Source organism: Zymoseptoria tritici, chromosome 6 (assembly GCF_000219625.1).
Source record: "Zymoseptoria tritici IPO323 chromosome 6, whole genome shotgun sequence".
In the NCBI taxonomy this organism is placed as follows: Eukaryota; Fungi; Ascomycota; class Dothideomycetes; order Mycosphaerellales; family Mycosphaerellaceae; genus Zymoseptoria; species Zymoseptoria tritici.
Genome location: NC_018213.1, coordinates 2,323,436 through 2,345,765, shown reverse-complemented (window position 1 = coordinate 2,345,765; position 22,330 = coordinate 2,323,436). Strand labels below are relative to the sequence as shown.

The 22,330-nt window shown below is 55.6% G+C and overlaps 3 protein-coding genes across 3 annotated transcripts; 2 read left to right on the top strand and 1 right to left on the bottom strand.

Moving 5' to 3' along the window:
* Nucleotides 1-1,451: 1,451 nt before the first annotated feature.
* On the bottom strand, nt 1,452-5,691 carry MYCGRDRAFT_109995 (uncharacterized protein; the record flags this gene model as incomplete). Its single annotated transcript, XM_003851582.1, has 2 exons — nt 1,452-2,041; nt 2,955-5,691. The coding sequence occupies 2 exons, from the start codon at nt 5,689-5,691 to the stop codon at nt 1,452-1,454; spliced, it is 3,327 nt and encodes a 1,108-aa protein (XP_003851630.1).
* A 211-nt stretch (nt 5,692-5,902) lies between these two features.
* MYCGRDRAFT_73484 (uncharacterized protein) lies at nt 5,903-7,112 on the top strand (the record flags this gene model as incomplete). The annotated part of the gene is made up of 2 exons (XM_003851672.1): nt 5,903-6,145; nt 6,202-7,112. The coding sequence occupies 2 exons, from the start codon at nt 6,091-6,093 to the stop codon at nt 7,110-7,112; spliced, it is 966 nt and encodes a 321-aa protein (XP_003851720.1).
* Nucleotides 7,113-8,453: 1,341 nt separating this feature from the next.
* Nucleotides 8,454-20,376, top strand: MYCGRDRAFT_94112 (uncharacterized protein; the record flags this gene model as incomplete). Its single annotated transcript, XM_003851673.1, has 2 exons — nt 8,454-20,065; nt 20,355-20,376. The coding sequence occupies 2 exons, from the start codon at nt 8,454-8,456 to the stop codon at nt 20,374-20,376; spliced, it is 11,634 nt and encodes a 3,877-aa protein (XP_003851721.1).
* Between the last annotated feature and the right edge of the window lie 1,954 nt (nt 20,377-22,330).

Here is a 22,330-nt window from a genome sequence, read left to right as displayed (position 1 = left end):
TACGTGGGGGAGGTTCTTGACGATGTTCTTCTTTGTGGTCGAGGATCTTATCGAAGCAGCCAGGAAAGAAGACCAGCGCAGAGTAGAAGACCAGCGCAGAGTAGAAGACCAGCGCAGAGTAGAAGACCAGCGCAGAGTAGAAGACCAGCGCAGAGTAGAAGACCAGCGCAGAGTAGAAGACCAGCGCAGAGTAGAAGACCAGCGCAGAGTAGAAGACCAGCGCAGGATAGAAGACCAGCGCAGAGTTGGGGATGCTTGATCTTGAACATCTCACATCGTATTGGCAGCGATGGGACAAAACCCACACGAACCTGAAGTCGTTTATGTTACCGGGTCGTTCCTGTCTCACTTCCTGGCTGGAACAGGAAATGGCAGTCGCCTCGTACTTTTCTCACCGGGCTTTCCTGCTGGATCAGGGAATGCTCGGTATCTTGCACCTTTCTTTCCCTACATCTTGCTGCGAAATCAACAACCAAATCTCTTCCTTGCACTCGATTCAAGTACCAACACCGACAACGACGACTGTCCACTCTCCTTCATCCCATTCGAAACCAGGTACAATGGCCCTCCTCTTTCAATACCTCCCTGCAGACGCCAAATCCAAAACGTCAGAGATCGAAGATACCGTGCGATACGCTCATCAACTCATGAAACAGCAACAACCGTGGGAGGAGCACGAGTAAGATACTCTGCCCGTGTCCGTATCCCGCGCAACCTGAGCTGACAGAGACAGATGCGTTGACTTGCGTAAGAGAGATGGCGAGCTGGCGGAATTGCTGTGTCACATCGAACGGTATTATGATCGAAAGACAGCACGTCAAGAGGGCCGATTTCACACGATCATGGGCAGCGGCAATGATGCTGAGCAAAAGATCTTCACGGGAAGAGTTACCGGGGGGCACCATGACGGTTCCTGTCGACGAGTTGAGCCCCTGACGAATGCCGAGGGCTTCGGGACGATTGCGGTGTTGGTGGTCTTGTGGATGCTTTGGCGGTGGTACTGCTAAATGGGCGAAGAATGCTTGCCTCACCGTCTTGGCTCATGGTCCAGGACGAGAAGACGTCACTGCGAAATCCACGCGGATTTGAGATGTTGTGGGTATCGGAACACCTCGATTGCTATATTGACATGAGCAACGCTGTCGACGAAGAGTACAGAGCACAGAGTGAAGAAAAGGAAATATCGACATACAGCAGATCATCCAGGCAATCATCGGGAAATTGAATAGAGCGCATCTGTTCTTCGAGTCGAAAGGAAAGCCGCCGTCGGAAGTACAAAGCAAACCACAATGAGCATAGTTTAAACAGACATCAAGCAGCCATACAATCCAGTCGAGTAATAAGCACAACTTCGTCCTTCCAAACCAACACATCCAACAAGAAAGATCCCAACACCAAGAAAACTCGCAGACCGTCAACCACACACCACAGCGTTCCTGAACATCATTCCCTCAAGGCTTGTGCACCACCAACCACACAGGAGGCAATCCCTGACCCCTCTTCTCAGTCCACCCCATGCTCGCCAAATTGCCCTTCGCCTTGTCGTCCTTGTACGGAATCGTCGTGCCCTTGATCCACCTCCCATCTCCACACTCCACCACCTCCGTGCACGCCCAGTCCTTGCACTTGTCCTTGTCGTCGCCCGCACCCATCACCCTCTCAACAACCTCCTTCACGGAATACTGCGTGCTGACTTTGAAGATCTTGAACGCCAGTCCTTGGCCTTTGTATTTATCCTCCCAGATCGGAGCGCCTTTGTTAAACACATGCAACATCGTGTGAGCCGGAGGAAACATGTAGTTGACGCCGGGGGCTAGTGCTGGAGGTGCTTGGGAGCCGGCGGCGGGTTGAGTGACTGGGGCGGTCCAAGTCGTACCGTTCCAAGTCGTACAGCCGTTGGCCACGGTAACGCCTGGCTGTGCTGGTGGTAGGATGTGAGAGCGATCTGCTGGTTCGGCTGATGCGACGGCTCCGAAGTTGGGGTAGAAGACTTGGTGTGCGTAGCCGGCGGGGAGAGGTGGGCTGTTGTAGGTTGTTCGACCTGGAGGAGGGCAGGCGGGTACGTTCCAGTAGGGAGATGACTGACCTGGAGGAGCGCTGGCGGGCACGTTCCAGTACTGCGAGGCCACGATTGGAGCGGGCACTGAGCCTGGGGGTGGGATGTAGCCGGGTCCTGCGCGCCAAGCGTAGGGTGCAAAGCTCATATGGGATGGAGGGGAGGTGAGCGAATGGTGTTCTGCTTGGTATAGCAGAGGTGCTGTGTTGTCTTGGAAGGTTGTTGATGTTGTGGATGTGAAATGAGAGGAAGTGGGTTCAAGGTGTGGGATGAGAGGGACTAAGTAGGCAGATCGAGGATGGAAGAAGTGGACGTCGGATAGCCAGCAAACAGCCCAAAGCCATCATGCGGTATTGAAGACGGCGGTCACACGTTCACGCGGTCGGGGAATGGCCCATTGGCAAAGATCCAGTGAATGGGTCGACCATGTGGCCACGCCCGATGGGACGGTGTGTGATCTGGTCTCATGGGAGGCGTTACCAATGGACGAGACGGTCTCCCGGCCGGAGGACGAAATGATGCGTTTGTCTGGACGAGTTGTGCTTGCTTCGAGCATCCCGTTTGTCCACATCAGCGCTGGTATCGAGATCATGTGAACGGTCAGCCGACGGCCAAACAATACAAGCTCGAGAAGTATTGGCGCAGTTCGGGCTGCATTCGTGGTGGCGGTCCTCCAACAGTATATTGATACAGTACTCTTCAGTATATCGTACCCGTCATCATACACCGGCCACAACGGCCAAGCCTTCGTAGATCAGCTTCCGCACAGCATAGAAGCTACCCTCGTTGTCTCTCGTCCTGGCCATCGGCCTTCCCATTCCGCCCGCCCCAGCTTCAACCTCGATCTTTCCGGTGGTAGACTTCCTCACGACAACGGTGTTGTCGATAAGCAGCGTACCCTCGCCACGGAACTCTGCCGTGTGTCCAGACTCCCGCATGAGGTTCCTCAGGTCTGCCAGGCGCAGATCTCCAACGTGCACAGGCTGCGTGGCGCGGTGATGGACTACACCAACGCCGCCGGCAGCCATCATGTTGACAAGATCGAGGACAGGCATCGAAGGCCTGGCCTCGAGACCTGTCATCTTCGTGTCTTCCTCTTTTTCATTCTTGATGAGCTTGAGCTTCTTCTTGTCGCCTTGATCCGCGACTTCATCTGTCTCTACTTCTTCCGCTTCCAGGCGCCCTGTCAGAGCCACAACCCCCAAGCCTTTTACGTTCTGCCATGTGAGCTTCTTGACGAGCTGTCGGCTCAGCTTGAGGGTCCACGCGTTTGTGTCAACGCTAGCATCGACCATCTCGCCGATGATTGGAGCGAAGACATCGGTCGAGTTGCCATCGCCTGCGAGGAGTTGTCTGCAATCTTCTGCGAGTGTCTGCGTCTCGGACATGCTTCCCGAAATTAGAATGAGCTTCCGCGGTCGAATAAGAGGAATCAACATCTGCAAGTCTCGCTTTTCGTGCAGTCCAGAGAAGTCGACATGTGCAATGCGGAGATGCAAAGCGACAGTTTGAGTTGTGAAGACAATCTTTTGAGGTCCATCGGCGGCCGCATCTTCGGGCTCGTAATCGCTTTCACCATCACTTTCTTCGTCTCCATTCGCAGCGCCTTCGCCTTCGCCAGTGGCTTTGGCGATCAGAGCGTCGATGTCGTCAGGCTGTCGTGGTTCCTTTGGTTCCTCAGCTTTGGTTCGCTTGTTCGGCTCTTGTTTGAGCGACCTCCGTCCTTTCCCGCCAGGACCATTCAAGGTGGCGGCATCATCCCACTTCCTCTTTTGGCCGACAGCTGGTGCTTCTTGCTTGACGGTTTCCCTCATATCAACACCATCAACATCATCTCTTTCCTCTGCGCGGAGGTAGTCCTCAGGCCTGATGATGTCTCCATACTCATCTGCCTTTGCCCTATGTGCCACGAATGGAAACATCTTCTCTCTTCCGCGCTTATTTCTCACATCAAAGTCATGGATGTTTTTACTCCGCAACAAGACATTGATACCGAGCTCAGCATCTGAGAGGCCGACTTTACGCTTATTCGTTTGCGTCATCTGTGCCGAAAGGTTCAGTGCGCGACCTTGATGCTCGGTGTCCTCATCCTCATCTTCTGATTCAGACGATTCTGAGGCTTGATCATCTGCAATCTCAGTGGTGACCGCATCATTGGCTGTATTGTCACCTTGTAGGCTACTATGTAGCTGTCGTTGGCGAGCAATGTATTGCTGGTACAACATGTTCTCGTCTCCATCGAGCGTTTCCACAGCATAATTTCGTAGCGACACCTCATGACCCTCTGCTCCGACCACTCTCGCGCCAGATTTCCCTGATGACCGCTCCTGCCAACACTTTGCCAGTTGTGCTGCCAGACTGGGGCTGGCCGACTTGCCGTGGGAGACGGTCTCGGTAAGCACGACCAAGTTTCGAGAATCTGATGCTAAGCTCTCCAGAGCTGATCTCGAGAATCCCCATTCTAGCGAAGCATCACTGGCAAGCAGGATACAAGGACTCGACCTCTTCAATGCTCGATCGAACTGACTCTTCCTCTCAATCTGCTTGACGAAACGCCAGTCCAGCAACGTCGGCACCTTCTGGTTCTCCACCTGCTGCTGACCCATAGCCACCTCGGCATCTCGAATAATAGACTCATCTAGCCACTCCAGCATTCCTTGCAGTTGACGAACGGTACTCGAGCTAGTCTTACTGGCCATGTATATTTTTGCATGTCGATACGTATCCGCGTGGGGTCCGTTGATGTTTTCCTTCCAGTTCTGATTGAGCACAAATGCCAATTCTAGAACTCGAGCAGATGAGTCTGTCGGTATGAGGACTTTGCCCCCTTGCGCGATCGTATCTCTGATCAAACCGACCAATGTCTCGTCTCTCTTCTTTCGTGGCATGGTGTCCGTCTTCTCTACGCCCTTCGAGCTGCATATCAATGCTGTCGGTCGACGCAGCGCCTCGATAATCTCAGCCCCTCCTGAAGTACTCCCCAGCCATGCTGCACCTGAGAGCAGATTCTCGCGACCTTGATTCCAGTCTGCCGCATACACAATACTCTCCATGCTGTGTTGAATGTGCCATATTGTACCACCGATCGTGTGTCCTGCACTGTATGCCGTAATCGTGAGATTGCCGAGCGAGGGTGACCATGGCGATGGGATTGGCTGATGTGGCTGGCTGTACTTGAGAGGATGGATGAGGTTGAAGTATGAGGCGATTTCGTCAGCCGTTGGAGGCTGGAAGAGGAGATTTGGGGTAGACTCCGGCGCAAGTGCTACTGGAGAGGAGGATATGGATGATGTCGGTATTACAGAAGCGGCGAGAGGCGAAGACGCGTAGATATCGGCGATGAGTGTCCGTCCGAGGTTGATGACCGGCGTGGTCGCGTAGACAGGAATTTTGTTGAAAGCCGGAATATGCTTGCAGCAATGCGCGTATGCTCCAATATGCTCCACGGTCGCATGGGTCAGGAGTATCACTGACAATGTCGACACATGCTTCTCCAAGGTCTGCAACTTTTCCGCATCAAAGGTCTCATCCCATCCGACGTCCACCAGCAGTTTGACACCTCCGTCGAGTTCGAGTAACGATTGTGAAGCGGGCGAGTCGGACTGCGCGCCCAGCAACGCCGTGAAGTTGAACATGGCGGTGTGTCGAGGATGGCTATCGCAGTAGCATGGTCGTTCGAAGGAGTGTGTGCGCACAATGCGATGGCTTGAAGAAGATGAGTTGAGAGGTGTGATGTGGTATTCACATGCCAGAAAGCTGAAAGGTGAAGCTAGAAGCTAGAAGCGGGAACAGGGATCTGACGACGATCAATCTTCAATTCGCGGACCTGAGCTTCTTCGCGGACCTGAGCTTCTTCACGCGACAACACCAACGTCTCATCTTGATACACCACCACGAAACCTCCTCGAAACCGAATCTTTCGCATCGCGCACGACGAAAACCTCTATCTAGAACACCACCGCACAATTTACGACGCCGTAGACGAGATACCACGATTCTGAGCACTTCAGGCGCAAAGTACCAAATACGCAAGCATGGCGACCAGAGAGAAGGGCGGCCGGGTGGTCTTCATTGGCAACATCCCATATGGTACGAGACGAGCGGGGAACATTGGACGCTTCGCCATACTAATGACATCGATATAGACGTCAGTGAAGAGCAAATCATGGACATCTTTGGCCGCACAGGACAGGTCGTGGGCTTCAGATTAGTATACGACAAAGAGACGCAACAACCCAAAGGCTTCGGGTTCCTGGAATACACAGACGCGGACTCGGCTGCGTCTGCTGTGCGTAATCTGAATGATTTTGAGCTGAATGGTCGGACCCTGCGAGTGGATTACAGCAACGACAATCGCGGAACGACCAACAACAAGGATCAGAACCAGGAGCACAGCAATCGAGCACCTCCACCAGCACATTTCAATATGAACCAAAGTGCCCCTCCCAACGCTGCAGCTCTGCCGACTCTTCCTCCAGGAACGGAACTCCCGCCAGGTGTCACTGCGATCGACGCAATCAGCAAAACGATTCAAGCCATTCCCACCCCACAACTACTCGATCTCATCAGCCAAGTCAAGGGCATTTGCACATCAAATCCAGCACAAGCCACCGCGCTCTTCCAGCAAGCTCCGCAACTAGGATATGCCATCTTTCAGGCAATGCTCCTGCTCGGTCTCGTGGACCCGAGCATTGTCCATCAGCTCATCGAGAGCACTGCACCACAGCAAGCGCCTGTCGCTCAACCGCCGCCGATGGCATACCCGCCTCAACCTCCTCAGGGCTATCCTCCACCGCAAGCTGCGGTTCCCCAGCAGTATCCACCACAGTACGGCGCTCCTGCACCCTACGGTCAGTCGTACGGCCAAACGCCGCCAGTTCAATACCCTGCATACGCCCCTCCTCCGCAACAGGCACCAGCACCAGCACCAGCTCAACCGGCAATGGATCCGGCTATCAAAGCACAAATTATGGCTCTTACGCCAGATCAGATCAACAATCTACCTCCAGAGTTTAGAGCGCAAGTGTTGCAGCTGAAGGCTACCCTCGGAATGTAGTGCATGTTCATGCTCGGGCGAGATCGATGTCAATTGCAGAATCGGAATCACCGCGGAATCCTGCCAACGCGTTGCCGGTTTTCATGACGAATAACGAGAGCTTGTTTTCAATGTCAACAGGTCCGCATGATGGCTATGATATCAACGCCAACACCATCAACGGAAGAGTCACCGATGCAGGCGCACGCGAAGTCCGACGAGGTTTCGAGATTCGCACAAGCTCGAGGAGGAAGCAAGTCCTCGGAGCGATGATTAAGGCCTCGGTGTCTCGCAGATTCAATGCCATCGCTGTCATTGCAGTCGGCGGATCACAAAGCTCGGACTCACTAGCCAGGATTAAGCTGCCCGGCATTGGGCTCGCATATCGGGCGCCAAGGCGTATGCAATAGCGTGTGTAAGGTAGTGGTGTTGTAGTACCAGCGAAACATGAAAAGTTCGATTCATCTCACGTTGCAACATCAATTTCTCAGATACTCTACAGCACAATGAAACTGTCCAACAGAAGCACAGCCACAGAACGCCACACTCGCATTGAAACAGTCGAGCTGGGACCGATCGTTCATTAACTTTATTAGCTGTAGATCTGTTGTGTTTTCCGGTCAGCCCAGCCACCTCGGGCGGGCGAGCTGCATGACAACGCATATCGTTCGCGAGAGACTTCTCCACCAACGACCACGACCATTCACACAATGGGGTGATTGAATCGGACTCCTCCCCTCAAAGTACTCCGCAGAATTTGGATTGTGCATATTCCTGCATTACTTCGCACCGTTGTACAGGCCCGAATCGTCATATCACGAACAACAACAGCCTGCGACCGACCTACGAGACCACACGACGAGACGAGAACGACCACACATGACCTACAATTCTTTCGAGCGCAACGAGAACGAGCTCTCGCATCGAGTTCGAATCAGCAATTAACCGCGGCCGCTACGATCATATCAATTGTGCTCCGCGACTGCGACACCGTTGCGATAGGATCAGCGGCTTCCAGGCGCCACCCAACCGACCCGTAAAGCATATCCGCATTTTACTTGAGAACCATTCGCAATGTGGAAGGCAGCTTTCAGTGGTCGCAGCGAAGCCGGTGGCTCCTCCACAAGCCGTCCTGCTGAACCACGGCGCAAACGTAGCCATCGCGCAGAAAGCGTAACGAGCTCGGCGTCGCGAAGACCACAGGAGGATGAAAAGGACAGAGAACGAGACCGGCGACGCAGTGGCAGGAGTGGTAGTGTCTACGGAGACGACAGCGTGTATGCGACACCGTCAAGTTCTCGCGCTGGACCTCAGGCATCATCCTCGTCCTCTGCAGCTCCATTGACCGCTAGTGCATTGCGTATGCTTCCCGATGATGAGGAGGAGTGGGAGGACGAAGACAAGGATGCACGAAGCGAGCGAAAGAGTCGACGAGGGGATGGCGATGAAAGGAGGCGCAAGAGCAGCAGTGGTAGAGCTGGATGGGTTCGAAGCCGCAGCCGGTCGCGAGATAGGAAGGACAAGGACAAGGACAAGAAGAAAGCACCCTCGAGCTCTCAGAAAACTTCGCGAGAGAAGGACAAAGATCGATCGAAGAGACAGGAGGTCGTCTCGGCGGAGCCAGAGGCAATGCGAGCTATGCCGGAGATGGGTAGTTTCGAACAATTCCCGGGACAGTACGCGAGTGGCCATATGGGCCCTGCGCGATCCGCGCATTCGAAAGCGATGATGTCTGGCGCTCTTCCGAGCTCTGCGCCGCAGCAGGGTCAATTCCCTGGTCAGGACAATGTGCCATTTGAGCCTTCAATGCCCAGTCGTGCCGATAGCTACGGACATGCCGCGGACTACTATCTCGATACCGGCGAGTCAGTGCAGCATCAGCCTGGCGTGAGACCCGCTACTCCGAACATGCTTGTGAATCCGGACCTTCATTTGGCACCTGCTCTGGCTGAGGCGCAGCCTGTGAGTGATACTGGCAATGGAGCAGCGGCCGACTTCTACAGTGAGAACGTCGGTACTGGGACAGGCGTCTCGGCTTCAGCGCCAGTCACACCGGCTGGGAAGACAAAGCCAACTAAGCCCGGAAAACAGTCCTCTTGGAGTGCATCCAAGCCCTCGAAGACATCGAAGCCATCAAAGACGTCCAAGCCATCCAAAGCATCCTCATCGGGTGCTGCCGCTGCCACATTGGCTGGAGCAGCTGGTGTCGCAGCACTCAGCGCTCACTCTTCTTCCGGATCGTATCAGCAAGCCAGCAGTAATGGCTACTCGAAAGACCCAGTGACGCCTCACTCCAAGCCAAGCCGCCACGATTCCCAAGAAGTTGTCTACTACGGACCGCCACCTCGAACCAGCGCTCCGAACGGCTACGGAGCGTCGAACCCACCTACTTACACATACGGCGTGCCGGGTTCCGCGAGCGCATACATCTCTGCGCAATCTACTAACAACAGCTACGCGACCGCGCACACTTCTCACGGCAAGCAACCCGCCAACTCTAACATTCCACTATACGCAGCCGGTGCCGCCGCCGCAGGACTAGCAGCATACGGAGTCAATCATCAGCATCATCAGCACAACGGTCACAACATGACTTCCAATGGAGGGCACGGCGGCGGTGGCCGACCGCCGACCGGAGGAAACAGTTACTACCCCTCTAGTGCTTCTGGCTCTGGCAACGGCATGAATCAAATGCATCATCATGAACACAAAGGACCAATCACACGCCTCAAGGACGGTTTGCTCAATCTGATCTCCTCGCCGGAGGACACCGCGAAGATGGAGATGTACACCGAGTACATTGGCGTGTGCAAGTACTGCTTCGATCCGCGGACCTCAGCTTGGGATGCGCCACGTGTCCATCACTACCACAAGCGCCGCGATTCGTTCGAGGACTTGCGCCGGCGGAGATCTAACGAGAAGTTGTACCGGAAAGGGAGCAATGATTCTCTGCGTCGTGTGAGAGTGGACAAGGGCGACCGTTACTACGCTTCCGATAGCAGCCGGAAGAGACGTGAGAATGGCAAGGGCAGCGGTATTCTCGGCGCCGGCCTGGCTGCTGCTGGTGTCGCGACGGCTACCGACGCGATGTTTGGTAGAAACAAGGACTTTGATGACACCTACAGCGTCAAATCTGGTCACCGCGAAGAATCGGCGGCGCGAAGAAGGAGCCGAAGCTCATCAAGAGAGCACAGACGCAGATCCACCCATGGTGTTGTGAGGCCCGACAAGGAAGAGTTCATTACAGTCCGTAAGAAGGATGGAACGACTGAGCAAAGGAGAGTCCGCCGATCTTCACGCTCAACTTCACGAGAGCGGAAGTCGAGTGGCCTCTACGGCATGGCTGCCGGTGCTACGCTTGGCGCTGTAGCTGCTACAGCCGATTCATCGCGACGTCGCTCGAGGAGTAGTTCGAGAGAGTCAAAAAGTCGACGAAATACTCGCCGCTCGACAGCAGGGTCTTCTTACTCTCGCAATGATCGCAACGAGGCCCCAACTGGAATCTTTGGTGGCTTCTTCTCACCTCCGCAGAAGAAGCGCCGAGACTCAGGTGGTCGCAAAGAGCACCGCAAGAAGAATCGTGGCTTCTTCACCTTCAGTAACAGTTCCGGTTCCTCAACGAATTCCGAGCTCGCATTCGGCGATGCATTCTCTAGCAAAGCAAGCCTACCATTGAGCAGGAAGTCATCCACTCGCTCTACTGCTAGGCGTGGAAGGAGAAAGTCCGACGACCACATCGCAGCAACAGTAGCCGGTATTGGTGCCACTGCTGCTGCCTTGGCCGCCGCTCAGAGAGGCGGCAGAATCAACAAGCGGCCCAGCAAGGTCGAGCTTGGTGCGAAAAAGGACAGCCACCGCATTGGACGGGATGGGCGCCGTGTTCGTTCCTCGGATGATGACGATTGGGAAGACGAAATGCCATCTAACGGCTCGAGCGAGTCAGTCGATGGAGGTCTTGCATTCGGCGAACTTGACGGACGGCGACTTTCCGGGCGTCAAAGTCTAGAAAGCATGACCTCTCAGTCTTCCGCTGGCGGTCTCGGCGCCTGGGGCTGGAGATGGGGTGGCAAGGATAAGAAGAGGAGGCCTCGAGTGTCGACTTCTCCGCCCCCGTCTTATCATTCGGGATCATTCGCGGGCAGCACTGCTGTGGGTCCCGCTGCTGGGTATGCCGCCAATGCTGTTGGTTCGTCATATTCCTCCGGGCAGTCTGCGTACGATGATACCGGCAGACGGCTTCCAAGCATGGCCGCAACATACCCGCCAAGCCCTGCTCAGCCTCTGCAATATGTCGACCCGCAGCCTCTATCGGAAGCAGGAAGCCTTGCCGGATCTCGACATCCGTCCATGCCAGGTGCATTTGACGTTGAACCGCCATCCATCTACCATCCAGGCGCCGCCCCGCTTCAGCAACCGCAGCCAACGACACCAATCCGCACAGCCTTTACTCAGAACTCCCATGATGGAGTCGATGCTGACTGGTCCCGCCCCAAGCCTCGTCGCACCAACTCTAGCCCGAGTCGCGGGACGTTTGCCCAGGATGCCGCTCTCATTGGTGCCGGTGCTCTTGCAACCGCAGGCATCATTGCAGCCACTTCATCTTCCGCTGGCAAGAAATCGCGCGGGGAACCGTCCAATGTGCGCTTTGGCCTGACCGAAGAGCAGCAGCGGAAGGATGACCGTGACCGCGTGAGGGACAACCAGCGAGCTGACGAAGAGCGCCGTCGTGCCGATCGTACACGAGCTCTGAAGGAAGAAGCTGAGCGTGTCGCAAGAGAGTCAAGACAAGAAGAGATTCGTCGTGCACGTGAGGATGAGAATCGTCGCGCTGCGGAGGCGGAGCTTGTGAGGCAACGGGACATCGCGAAGAGAGAAGCCGAACACCAGGCCGAGATGGAACGACAGCGAGCCGAGAGGGAAGCCATGGACCGTTACATTGCCGAGCAGAACCAGCGCCGTGACCGCGAGGATGCCTATCGTCGCGAGCAAGCAAGGCTCGCCGAGGAGGCGCGACTACAAGAGGAGAAGAGAGAAGCCATCGAGCGAGGAAGATTCGAGCGCCTGCAAGAAGTCGAGCGGATGGAGGCCGAGCGAGGACGAATGACCTCCGATCGTGAGCGCCAGGACTCCTTCTCCAAGCGTGACGGCAAACAACCTCAACAAGACTACAGAAAGCAGTCTTCCTCCTCTCCTTGGGGTGCTGTTGCTGCAGCCGCGGCTGTTGCCACTGTCGGTGCTGCTGTCGCGTCCAAAGACCGCGAATCTTCTCGTAGCCGGAATCGTAGCGGCGAGTCGTATGACCCATATGTCAAGGAGATCACACCGCAGAATTCCCACGACGGCGAGCCACTCATGGACGACGACATCTACGATCCCGACTTCTTCAAGAAGCACACGCCCGCGGAGAACGCCCGCCACGAAGAGCTCGCCCGTAAAGCTGCGGAAAAGGTCGTGTCCGAGCGAGAAAATGCCTACGCCGATCACTCGACATACGCCGAATTCTTTGCCCCAAAGGATGTCTTCTCTGAGCCCGCTGAAGGCAAGACGAAGGTCATGGGCCCCAATGCGGACAACGACATTCCCGTCTTCCGTGCCATTGACACGGATGTGATGTCTCGGTTCAACCGCTCGGTCTCTGGCGAGGTGCCTAACAGAAGTCGTCATGCACCGTACGGCGTTCCCAAACTCACCGTCATCTCGCCTACGCCTCCTCGTGATACGACAAGCCCAAGTCGCACTAAGGGTTCTGAGGCATCCTCGCCGCTCTCCAAAGCATATAGCGTTGACGATGATGTTGAGGACATCGGGCCCGATGAGAAGGCTGAGCGTAGCAGGAGCATCTCTTGGGGCGAAGACCAGACCCACGTGTACGATGTGCGGACTCCTGAAAGCTATCTAGAGAAGGATCGTGATTCCTTCTTTCCCAGTCCAGTCGGTGTAGCAGCAGGAGCTGCCACTGCAGCCGTCGCTGGCGCTGCCCTGCACGAGATTGTGGTTGAGGACGCTTCCACGAGCAAGCCGAAGACTACCAAATACAGCGAGCAGGACTTTGCCGAAGACTCCCAGACATCTCGCGAGCAAAGCAGATGGACATCGCCGGGCCAAAGCAATACAAGACCAGGGCCGTCGTCGTTCTATCAACAGCCATTCTTCGACACTGTTTCGGACATCGGGGTCGTGCTTGACTCGCCTGGTACTGAAGGAGCGCCACCTGTCCGCGGCTTCATCGAGGGTGAGACAGATGAGCCAACACCCATCGACGAGAAGACTCCACGCATCCCCGGCGGTTTCAATGATGACAACGATGACATTTACCGTCCAAGACGTACTCCGGAATCTGCCTCGCAAACATTCGTCGACAAGCAACAAATTGACGAGCCGACTGCCGCAGGCGCATCTAAAGAAGCGCCGCCAGCCGATGAACTTGCATGGGAGCCACCACTCTCCAAGAAAGAGCAGAAGAAGCGAGACAAAGCCAAGCGCGCGAGCCTGGTCGACAGCGAGCCTGAAAAGGCGGTGAAGGAGCCTGAACCCGCCACCGATGCGGAGCCTGCATGGGAACCTCCACTTTCGAAGAAAGAGCAGAAGAAGCGTGACAAGGCTGCGAAACGATCGAGTACCATTGACAGCCAGCCTCCGACACCCACTGAAGTCGAGCAAGAGGCAATTCCGGAGCCCTTGGTATTGACGGAATCTCCTGCTGCCGAAGAGGAGCCGGAGGAGTTCTTCATGAGTAAGAAGGACAAAAAGAAGCGCGACAAGGCCAAGAAGCAGGGCTTTGCAGACATTGTCACTTCGGTTGATGGCGATTCGCGCGAGATGCCTGAGCCTGAACCCACTCAAGAGTACGTCCGCGAACAGAGTCCAAGCACTCGCGACGATCCGCCGCCTTCGAAGAAAGAACAAAAAAAGCTCGAGAAGCAAGCGAAAAAGTCCGGCTTCAGTGGCTTTGCTGATGTCGCTGATACGATCCTCGCAACTGGTGGGGTTGCTGCAGCTGCCGCCGCACTTGCGGGTGACGACGACTTTACTCCGAGCTCGAGCGGCAAGAAGAAGGACAAGAAGAGCAAGAAGCCCAAACTTGGCGAGCCATTGGACCGCGACCTGCGCGACGTTGAGCCCGAGTCTCCATCGCCGCAAGAACAATCTGGCATGCCTGGCGGTTGGGATAGCGAGAAAGAGCCATCCCGTAAGAATAGCGAGACTGGAGTACCGGAGGAATCATTCGACCCATTCCAGTACCAGGTCTATGACGGCAGCGACGCCTCTACAGCCTTGCCAGACTCCGCGAAAGTACAGGAAACGGACCCTTGGGCCGAGTTCTCCGAACCAAAGAAGAGCAAGAAGAAGTCGAAGCGGAATAGCGCTGCGTTCAACTTGCCCGAGGTAAGCTCGCCGCTCCGAACTGAAGTTGCGTGGGACGACTATGTCACTGGTTCGAAGCCTGCTGAGACATCTCGCGATGCTCCGGAGACTGATCCTCGTGCAAATGGCACCACCAACGGAAAGGGTCATCAAGCAGAGCGTTCTCCGCCGTCAAATGCAGAAGCGAACCCGGTTTCAGCGGAACGCCGCCAGTCGGACTACTTTGGTGATGCCCAGGACGCAAATGGCGAGAGCTCAAGACGCAGATCCCCGGATGACTATCGTTCGGTGGTGTCGGCGCCAACACCTGGCACTGACGATCGTCGAAGGTCTCGACGTGATGAGACTCGCCAGGGTAGCGACTACTTCGATGAGCCCTCTTACGCTTATGACACAAAGTCGATCGCGGCTTCGGAACCGGCGGACCTCTACGAAAGCTCGAAGAAGTCCAAGCGCAGATCTCGCCACGAAGACGATGAACCACGAAAGTCCAGGCGCGACGACGATGACACACGCTCTGTCGTATCTAGTCGCTCCCGTCGCGACAAAGACGAGTCTCCTTCGTCTGCCAAGAAGGAGAAAAAGAGTGGTATCCTCGGATCGTTGTTCGGCCGCAAGTCCGAGGGTGCGCCGTTGAGTAGAGAGACTACGCGGGAGAGCAAGACCAGCAAAGAGGACGACGATGAGGAAGATCGTCCTCGGCGCAAGAAGAAGCACCGTGACTCTCAGGCTGGGCCGGATGATGATGACGACACCCGTAGTGTCAAATCTGATTCGCGCCATCGCCGGCATCGATCGTCGAAGTCAGAGCACGGCGATGATGACGATGGCAAAGAGCGCCGGAGACGCAGCACCCCAGAAGACGACAAGGAGCTCGATGGCAGCGAAAGTGGGCGTCGACACCATCGTCGTCGCAGAACGGACGAGGGAGAGAACGAGAGCTTGTCTCGCCACACAAGCCACAGCTCTCCAGACAGTGAGAAACGCCCCCATCACCACCGCAGAAAGACAGACGAAGAGAGCTCCACCTCGAAGGATCAGTCTTTTTTAGGGATGCGGGTAGAGGACATGCCGCCTCTACCCGTTGAGATTCCGGTAGCTACCACAAGTTCAGTCGAAGATGACAAGACCGCGCAGGAATTCGGCACCCCTGCGCTGGCTGAACTTGATACTGGAATGGTGAGCGACGTAGTACGATCCGTGGAGGTTGAGCATGAGGATCCAGCTCCCAGTGCTGTACTTTCGCCTCCGACTCCACATAGTGGTACCCGGCCTACGAGCAGACAAGGATCATCGACTGCGGTCCCACTCAGGTTTCCCTTTGGTCATTCACCGCTCAGCCCTCTGATGGGGTCTGGAAGAGACCGATCGCAGAGCTTCAATGTGGCCGCGTCTCCTGGTGTTCCGTCTCCCTCTTCCCCCACATACCATCGCAAGTCTCGTCAAGATCGTCCTCGTTCGACCGAGATCAAACCGTTGTACCTTGTTGAACGCAACCGCAAGACACCTGAGGTGGAGGACATCCTGCCAAGTCTTCCTTCCAGCAAGCCCTCCAGCCGTGCATCGAGCGCCCATTTCAGCGATGACTATGAGTCTGCCGTTGAGGATATGTCGGCTTCGCCCGCAGGGGAGAGGAAGTTGCTCATCGACACATCCGCCGCCGAGACTTGGAATGCAGAGAACAACGATGTTCTCGGTTCAGGAGAAGTCACGCCGAAGGCTAGTGAGACGCCGAGATCTTTTGTTCCCAATACTGCAGAGCGACAGCATGTCAAGCAGCAGCCTCAGTTCTACACGTGGGAAGACTTTGCTCGAGAGCAACAGATGCACGAAGCCGAAGAGGACCTGCCACCGCTACCGCAGAGCCGTGCTCTGTCTCCAGTGAAGGCAGAGCGGAGCCGCAGCAGCTCCTTTAAAGCTACCGCTGCTGCAGCCATGCTGGGCGCTGTTGGCGGATATGCTGCTCATAAGCCTGCAGACAAGTCGCCGGAACGCACTGACGGACATGACGCCGAAGCCACGGAGGTGTCTCGTGAAGCTCAGATTGGTCCGCTGCCTGCGCCTGTCAATGAACCAGAAGACGAGACTCTGTCCAGGAAGATCTCCACCAAGAAGAAGGGCAAGAAGAGTAAGAAATACCAGCAACTTGACGCGAGCCCCTCTCGGAACATTGAGAACATCGATTCTGCCGAGCCACAAACAGATCCAGCCATGGACGCGCCGAGAGCTATCGACAACAGTGGAGCAAGTACTGTACCAACAGATCTTGCCAATGAGAGTTTCTCCAACACGGTCTATGCATCTGCAGCTGCGCATACGCTGCCTGTGTACGAGTTCAGCCGTGGATCCATCACACCAAGCGAAAAGCCAGGCTATGCAAGCAACCAATCGATGCTTCCACAGTCCTCGACAGGCTCTCCTCATGAGGAGAGCCGACCAGGCACCTCATACCGCGTGCCCACCACCAAAAGTGAGCCAGCACCGCTGGTCCTTGAGGAGCGCAGTGTCGTCACTCCTGGCCACGATGTGCTCTCTGAATCTGCAGAGATATCTCCTGCTCCACAATTGACGCGAAAGCAGTCCAAGAAGGCAAAGAAGAACCAAAAGTCGATCTCTCTGTGGGAGGAAGATGACTCCGCGAATCTGGCGGCGCTGTCGGAGGATCCTGACAAGTCTTTGGGTCTGGCCGGTACTGTGGACAAAGAGCAGACTCCCACCGCTGAGCACGATTTCAATACCGCGCCTTCAGAGACTGTGCCTACGCCGTCCAACACTTCGTACGTCAATTTTGGCGTTTCAGACTTTAGCGATATTGCTCAGAGCAACAAACTGGCTTGGCAAGACTCGCAGGCTTCAGCCTTCCAGAGCGCAATGTCTGCAAGTGCTTCTGATCAGAAGACGAAGCTGGCCACGGACGACATGCAAACTTCGCGTGGTGTTCCCACTGATGAGACTCCAGGATCGATCGCTGACGCACCGCAAGAAGAGCAAGACGTCGACTTCGCGCCCGTATCGTCGAAAAAGAAGAGCAAAAAGGACAAGAAGAAGCGCGCATCGTTTTGGGTCGAGCCCGAGGCTGAGCAAGATACCGTACCATCTGTCACGGAGCCGGAAGACCTTCAACGAACAACAACGCCTGTCATCGACCAAGAACCCTCACGCGAGATCACGTCGGACTTGCCATTGGAACCGCCTGCTCCCGAAGACACCCTCACGCCCTCGTCCTCCAAGAAGAAGTCGAAGAAGGACAAGAAGAAAAAGTCGTTCGCGTGGGACGAGCCCGAGCTTGAAGTGACTCCTGCAAAAGAGGTTGTAGACTCAGCAGGCAATATTACCGCAGAAAACGAGGACCCACCCGCCACCGCAGATGTTGACATGGAAGCTAAAGAGTCGAAGTCGTTACCCGACCATTCAGCCGCAGTGCCCGACCCTGCAGACGAGTTCTTTGCCCCGGTCTCGAAGAAAAAGAGCAAGAGAGATAAGAAGCAAGAGTCGTCGTTGCCTGAAACGCCAAGTGAGCCTGCGCTGGATCAAGCTGAACAGGAAAGGCAACTGTCTCCTGAGCGTGTAGAAGAGTCGAGTCGTGACGACAATCCGGGCTCATTCCCAATGACTGATGCTCCGTCGGGTGCCGCTCTGGCCCTCGCTGCGGCCTCACTTGCTGCAGAAGCGCCGACTGAATTGCAAGATACTGTCCCACAGACAGCGGACGATGATTTCGCGCCTCTGTCAAAGAAGAAGGGCAAGAAGGGCAAGAGGAAGAGCCAACTGGATTGGTCAGACTTCGACCCGACTCCGGTCGTCCAGGACGAGCCTGCTGTCGTAGTAGAAGCTGTTTTGGAGAATGACACCAACCAAAATCCAGGGCTTGCAGTTGATGAGCGCGATTTGAGTCGCCATAAGGACGTCGATATGCTTAGTCAGGACGATGCTGCCGGGCCTGAAGACATCTCGACGAAGGACGCAGTGGCAGAGCCGACTGGGGAGGCTGAGTTCACGTCAGCTCTCTCTCGCAAGCAGAGCAAAAAGGACAAGAAAAAGAAAAATCGGCAGTCGCAAGCATGGGAGCCAGAACCAGAGCCTGAGATTGCTACCACGGAAGCGACGTTTCCCGTTGAAGAATCGATTGAATCGCGGGATGCATCACGGCCTTCTAGCGGGCCAACGACCATAGATAAAGATGTTAAAGCTCCTCAAGAAGGTCCGAATCCTACTACGACCGAGATCAAGTCTGTCAGGGAAGAGGAAGTCGAGCCTGTCATCTCTCGGAAGCAAAGCAAGAAGGACAAGAAAAAGAAGATGCAGTCCATCTCCTGGGACGCGGAGCCCGAGCCTGCGCCTGAGCCTGAGCCTGAGCCTGAAGTCAATCAAGGAAGTATCAATGACTCTCCGCCAATGAGTTCCATTCAAGTTGCGGAAGATGCTGGCGAAACACAACACGGCGACGATGATGCGCAGAACGTGCCTTTGCCGGAAGACGAAGACAATGAGCTTATCGAGATCACGGATGTTGCTACCCCGACGGCTACCGGTCGCGACCCAGGTCTTGAGTTCACCAATGATCATGAAACAGAGGCATTCGAGCCGGCGAACGGGCCAGATTCGGGTGTTGGCGAAGCAGTCGGCGCACACGAGAGCCAACCTCAATCTCAGGGTACGTGGCTGCCGGATGTCGACAGTCTCCCAGTCGACGCAGAAAACGATGATGGCACAGACGACTTCTTCGGTCCTGCTGACCCGGTCATGGAAGAGCCTTCCCGTATGACTGAAGATCTTGACGCTTTCGGCGACATGGACGAAGCGACTGTCGAGAGGGAAAATCGCCGAGCAGCGAGGGAGGCCGCTGAAGCAGCTGCTTTGGCAGAAGCGAACCGACCAAGGCCACAGGATGACAATTACGCCGCTTTGATGGCTGCCAGAAGACCTTCCGGAAGCAAGAAAAGCAAGAAGAGCCGAAAGTCGATCTCATCTGTCAACTGGGACGAATCGACTTCTGGCGAGCAGACTCCGAAGTCCGAAGAGCAGTCTACCTCTGGCGCTCTGACATCTGCTTCGATTCCAGAAGAAGCACCCTCAGCTAAAGGCGCCCAGGATGCTGGAAACGATACCATTGATGATACCCCACAGGACTTCGCACCGAGTGCTGAGGCTCCACCTGATGACCTCGAGTGGAAGCCAAGTTCGAAGAAAAAGGGAAAGAAAGGCAGGAAATCTGCATCTGGTAGCCTAACGCCAGCGGTCCCCGAGGAAGCAGACGTTCCGGCGATCGATCCTACGACAATAATCCCGGCAGCAGAATCCACGAACACTTTTGACGCTCCCGTCGAAGAGCCTCAACTGGAAATTACTAAGGCCACTACTGGAGCGACTGAAGCTGCACGGGAAGTCTCACAAGATGCACCGCAAACGGAGGAGCACGATGCGGAGATTGAGCCAACTACGCAGACCAGAACGGAGCCAGTCGAGGTTGAACCGGCGCAGTCAACGCTCGCTGAAGATGGCGTTGCCGTCACGGACAAGCCAGCAGACGATACAGCATTCACGTTCCAAGAGACCAAGAAAGCGAAGAAGAAGGGAAAGAAAATCCGCTCATCGAATACTGACCAAGGGTTCGAAAATGCCGAAGCCCCGCCTGGAGTGATAGCAGACGAGTCAAGCCGCTCCCTCGACACCGCTGCTGCTGCTCTGACCGCGGGAGCAGCTGTTGCAGTCGTCTCCGAAGCTGCCCAGCCGGAGGACGACGAATGGGCAAGCTTCTCGACCAAGAAGTCCAAGAAGGACAAGAAGAAGTCGAGGATGAGCGGGACTGCTACGCCATTGGCCTCGTATCAAGATCAGGATCTCTCCGACATGCCGCCTGACAAGGCTGTGGAAGTCAGCCCCACGAACGACGACCAGGCAACTCGTGACGAATCTGTAGACAATGCACCGAACGCAGTCGCGGAAGCGCCGGAAGTGGACGAGTGGGCAAGTTTCTCCACCAAGAAATCCAAGAAGGACAAGAAGAAGTCGAGGATGAGCGGGACTGCTACGCCATTGGCCTCGTATCAAGATCAGGATCTCTCCGACATGCAGCCTGACAAGGCTGTGGAAGTCAGCCCCACGAACGACGACCAGGCCACTCGTGACGAATGTGCAGACACTGCATCGAACCTAGTCGCCGGGGCGCCGGAAGTGGACGAATGGGCAAGTTTCTCCACCAAAAAATCCAAGAGGGACAAGAAGAAAGCAAAGAAGGACTTGTCGGCAGCCGCTGAAGACGAAACTTTCTCCGCTGAAGAACGGACCTTTCCGGCTGAAGCAGAACCGACTGAAGTCGCCGAGGAGATCATGAGAGAACCTCAGTCAGCACCTGCTGACAACACCGAAGAACGGACCTTTCCAACTGAAGCAGAACCGATTCCAGTCACCGAGGAGATCATGAGAGAGCCTCAGTCAGTAGCTGTCGACAACACCGAAGAACGGCCTTTTCCGGCTGCAGCAGAACCGACTCAAGTCACCGACGAGATCATGAGAGAGCCTCAGTCAGCACCTGTCGATAACAATGTAGAAGGCGAACCCGCCACGGCTTTGGACGAACCGCCGGATGACGCCTGGGGCGGCTTCGCAGTCAAGAAGTCGAAGAAGGACAAGAAGAAGGCAAAGAAGGGGGTTCTCGCCATGGGCGAAGAAGAGACTGTTCAGATCGAGACCGAAGCCACTCATGTCACCGAGGAGAACGTGAAGCAGTCTCAGCCGACACCAACTAATCTCATCGAGGAGACCATAGAGCAGATTCAGCCGACACCAACTTATGCCTCGATGGAAGCAGAGCCTCCAGCAGGTCTGGGACAATTGGATAATGATGGTTGGAGTGCCTTCGCGGTCAAAAAATCGAAGAAGGACAAAAAGAAAGCAAAGAGAGACTCTTCTGTTGTGGAATCAGAAGCTGCAGTCTCGAGTGCGCCTGAGCGGCCTTCCTCTTCACAGGAGCTAACCCAAGAGGCGCCGGTAGAGGCCACCGAGAATCTGGCAGAAACTCCGCGAGCCGAAGTCGTGGACGGGCCTGCTGACGAAGACTGGGCTGGGTCTGCACCTAAGAGATCGAAGAAGGACAAGAAGAAAGCAAAGAGGGACTCATCTATGGTGGAACAAGAAGTGGCAATTCCGATCGCGCCAGAGCCCATCTCATCTTCCCGGGAGCTCTCGCAAGAGACGCCAATAGAAGCCGTTGAGAGCTTTACGAAAAGTGCGGAAGCCGAAGTCGAAGATCGACCTGCTGACGATGACTGGGGTGAGTTCGCGCTCAAGAAGTCGAAGAAGGACAAGAAGAAGGCGAAGCAAGGCTCAATTCCCACTGCTGTGGCAGACGACGTCGCAACAAGTGCAGAGCAAGAAAGCGAAACGGTCATAGCCTCACTCAAGCCGAGCACGGACGGTCCAGCGGTCCCAAGCGCTTGGGAAGAGCCTTCCATCGCGGCCGCAGACCCAACGGACGGAGACTGGGGTGGCGTTTCTACCAAGAAGTCGAAGAAGCAAAAGAAGAAGGCGAAGCAAAGCGGGTTGCCCACGCCTGCACAGCTTGAAGAGGTTCAAGACGTCAATTCGAAGCAAAGTGATGAGCTATCTACCCAGGAGTTGGCGGTCGACCCATCATCAATATCCGTCGAGACCGCGAGCGTTCCCGTCGCAACAGAAAACGCGGCCAGCGTCGTTGCCGAGCGAGAGTTGGTCGCGGAAGGGGTCCAAGAGGTCGGTCCGGAGCAGCACGATGAGCTATCTACCCAGGAGTTGGCGGTCGACCCATCATCAATATCCGTCGAGACCGCGAGCGTTCCCGTCGCAACAGAAAACGCGGCCAGCGTCGTTGCCGAGCGAGAGTTGGTCGCGGAAGG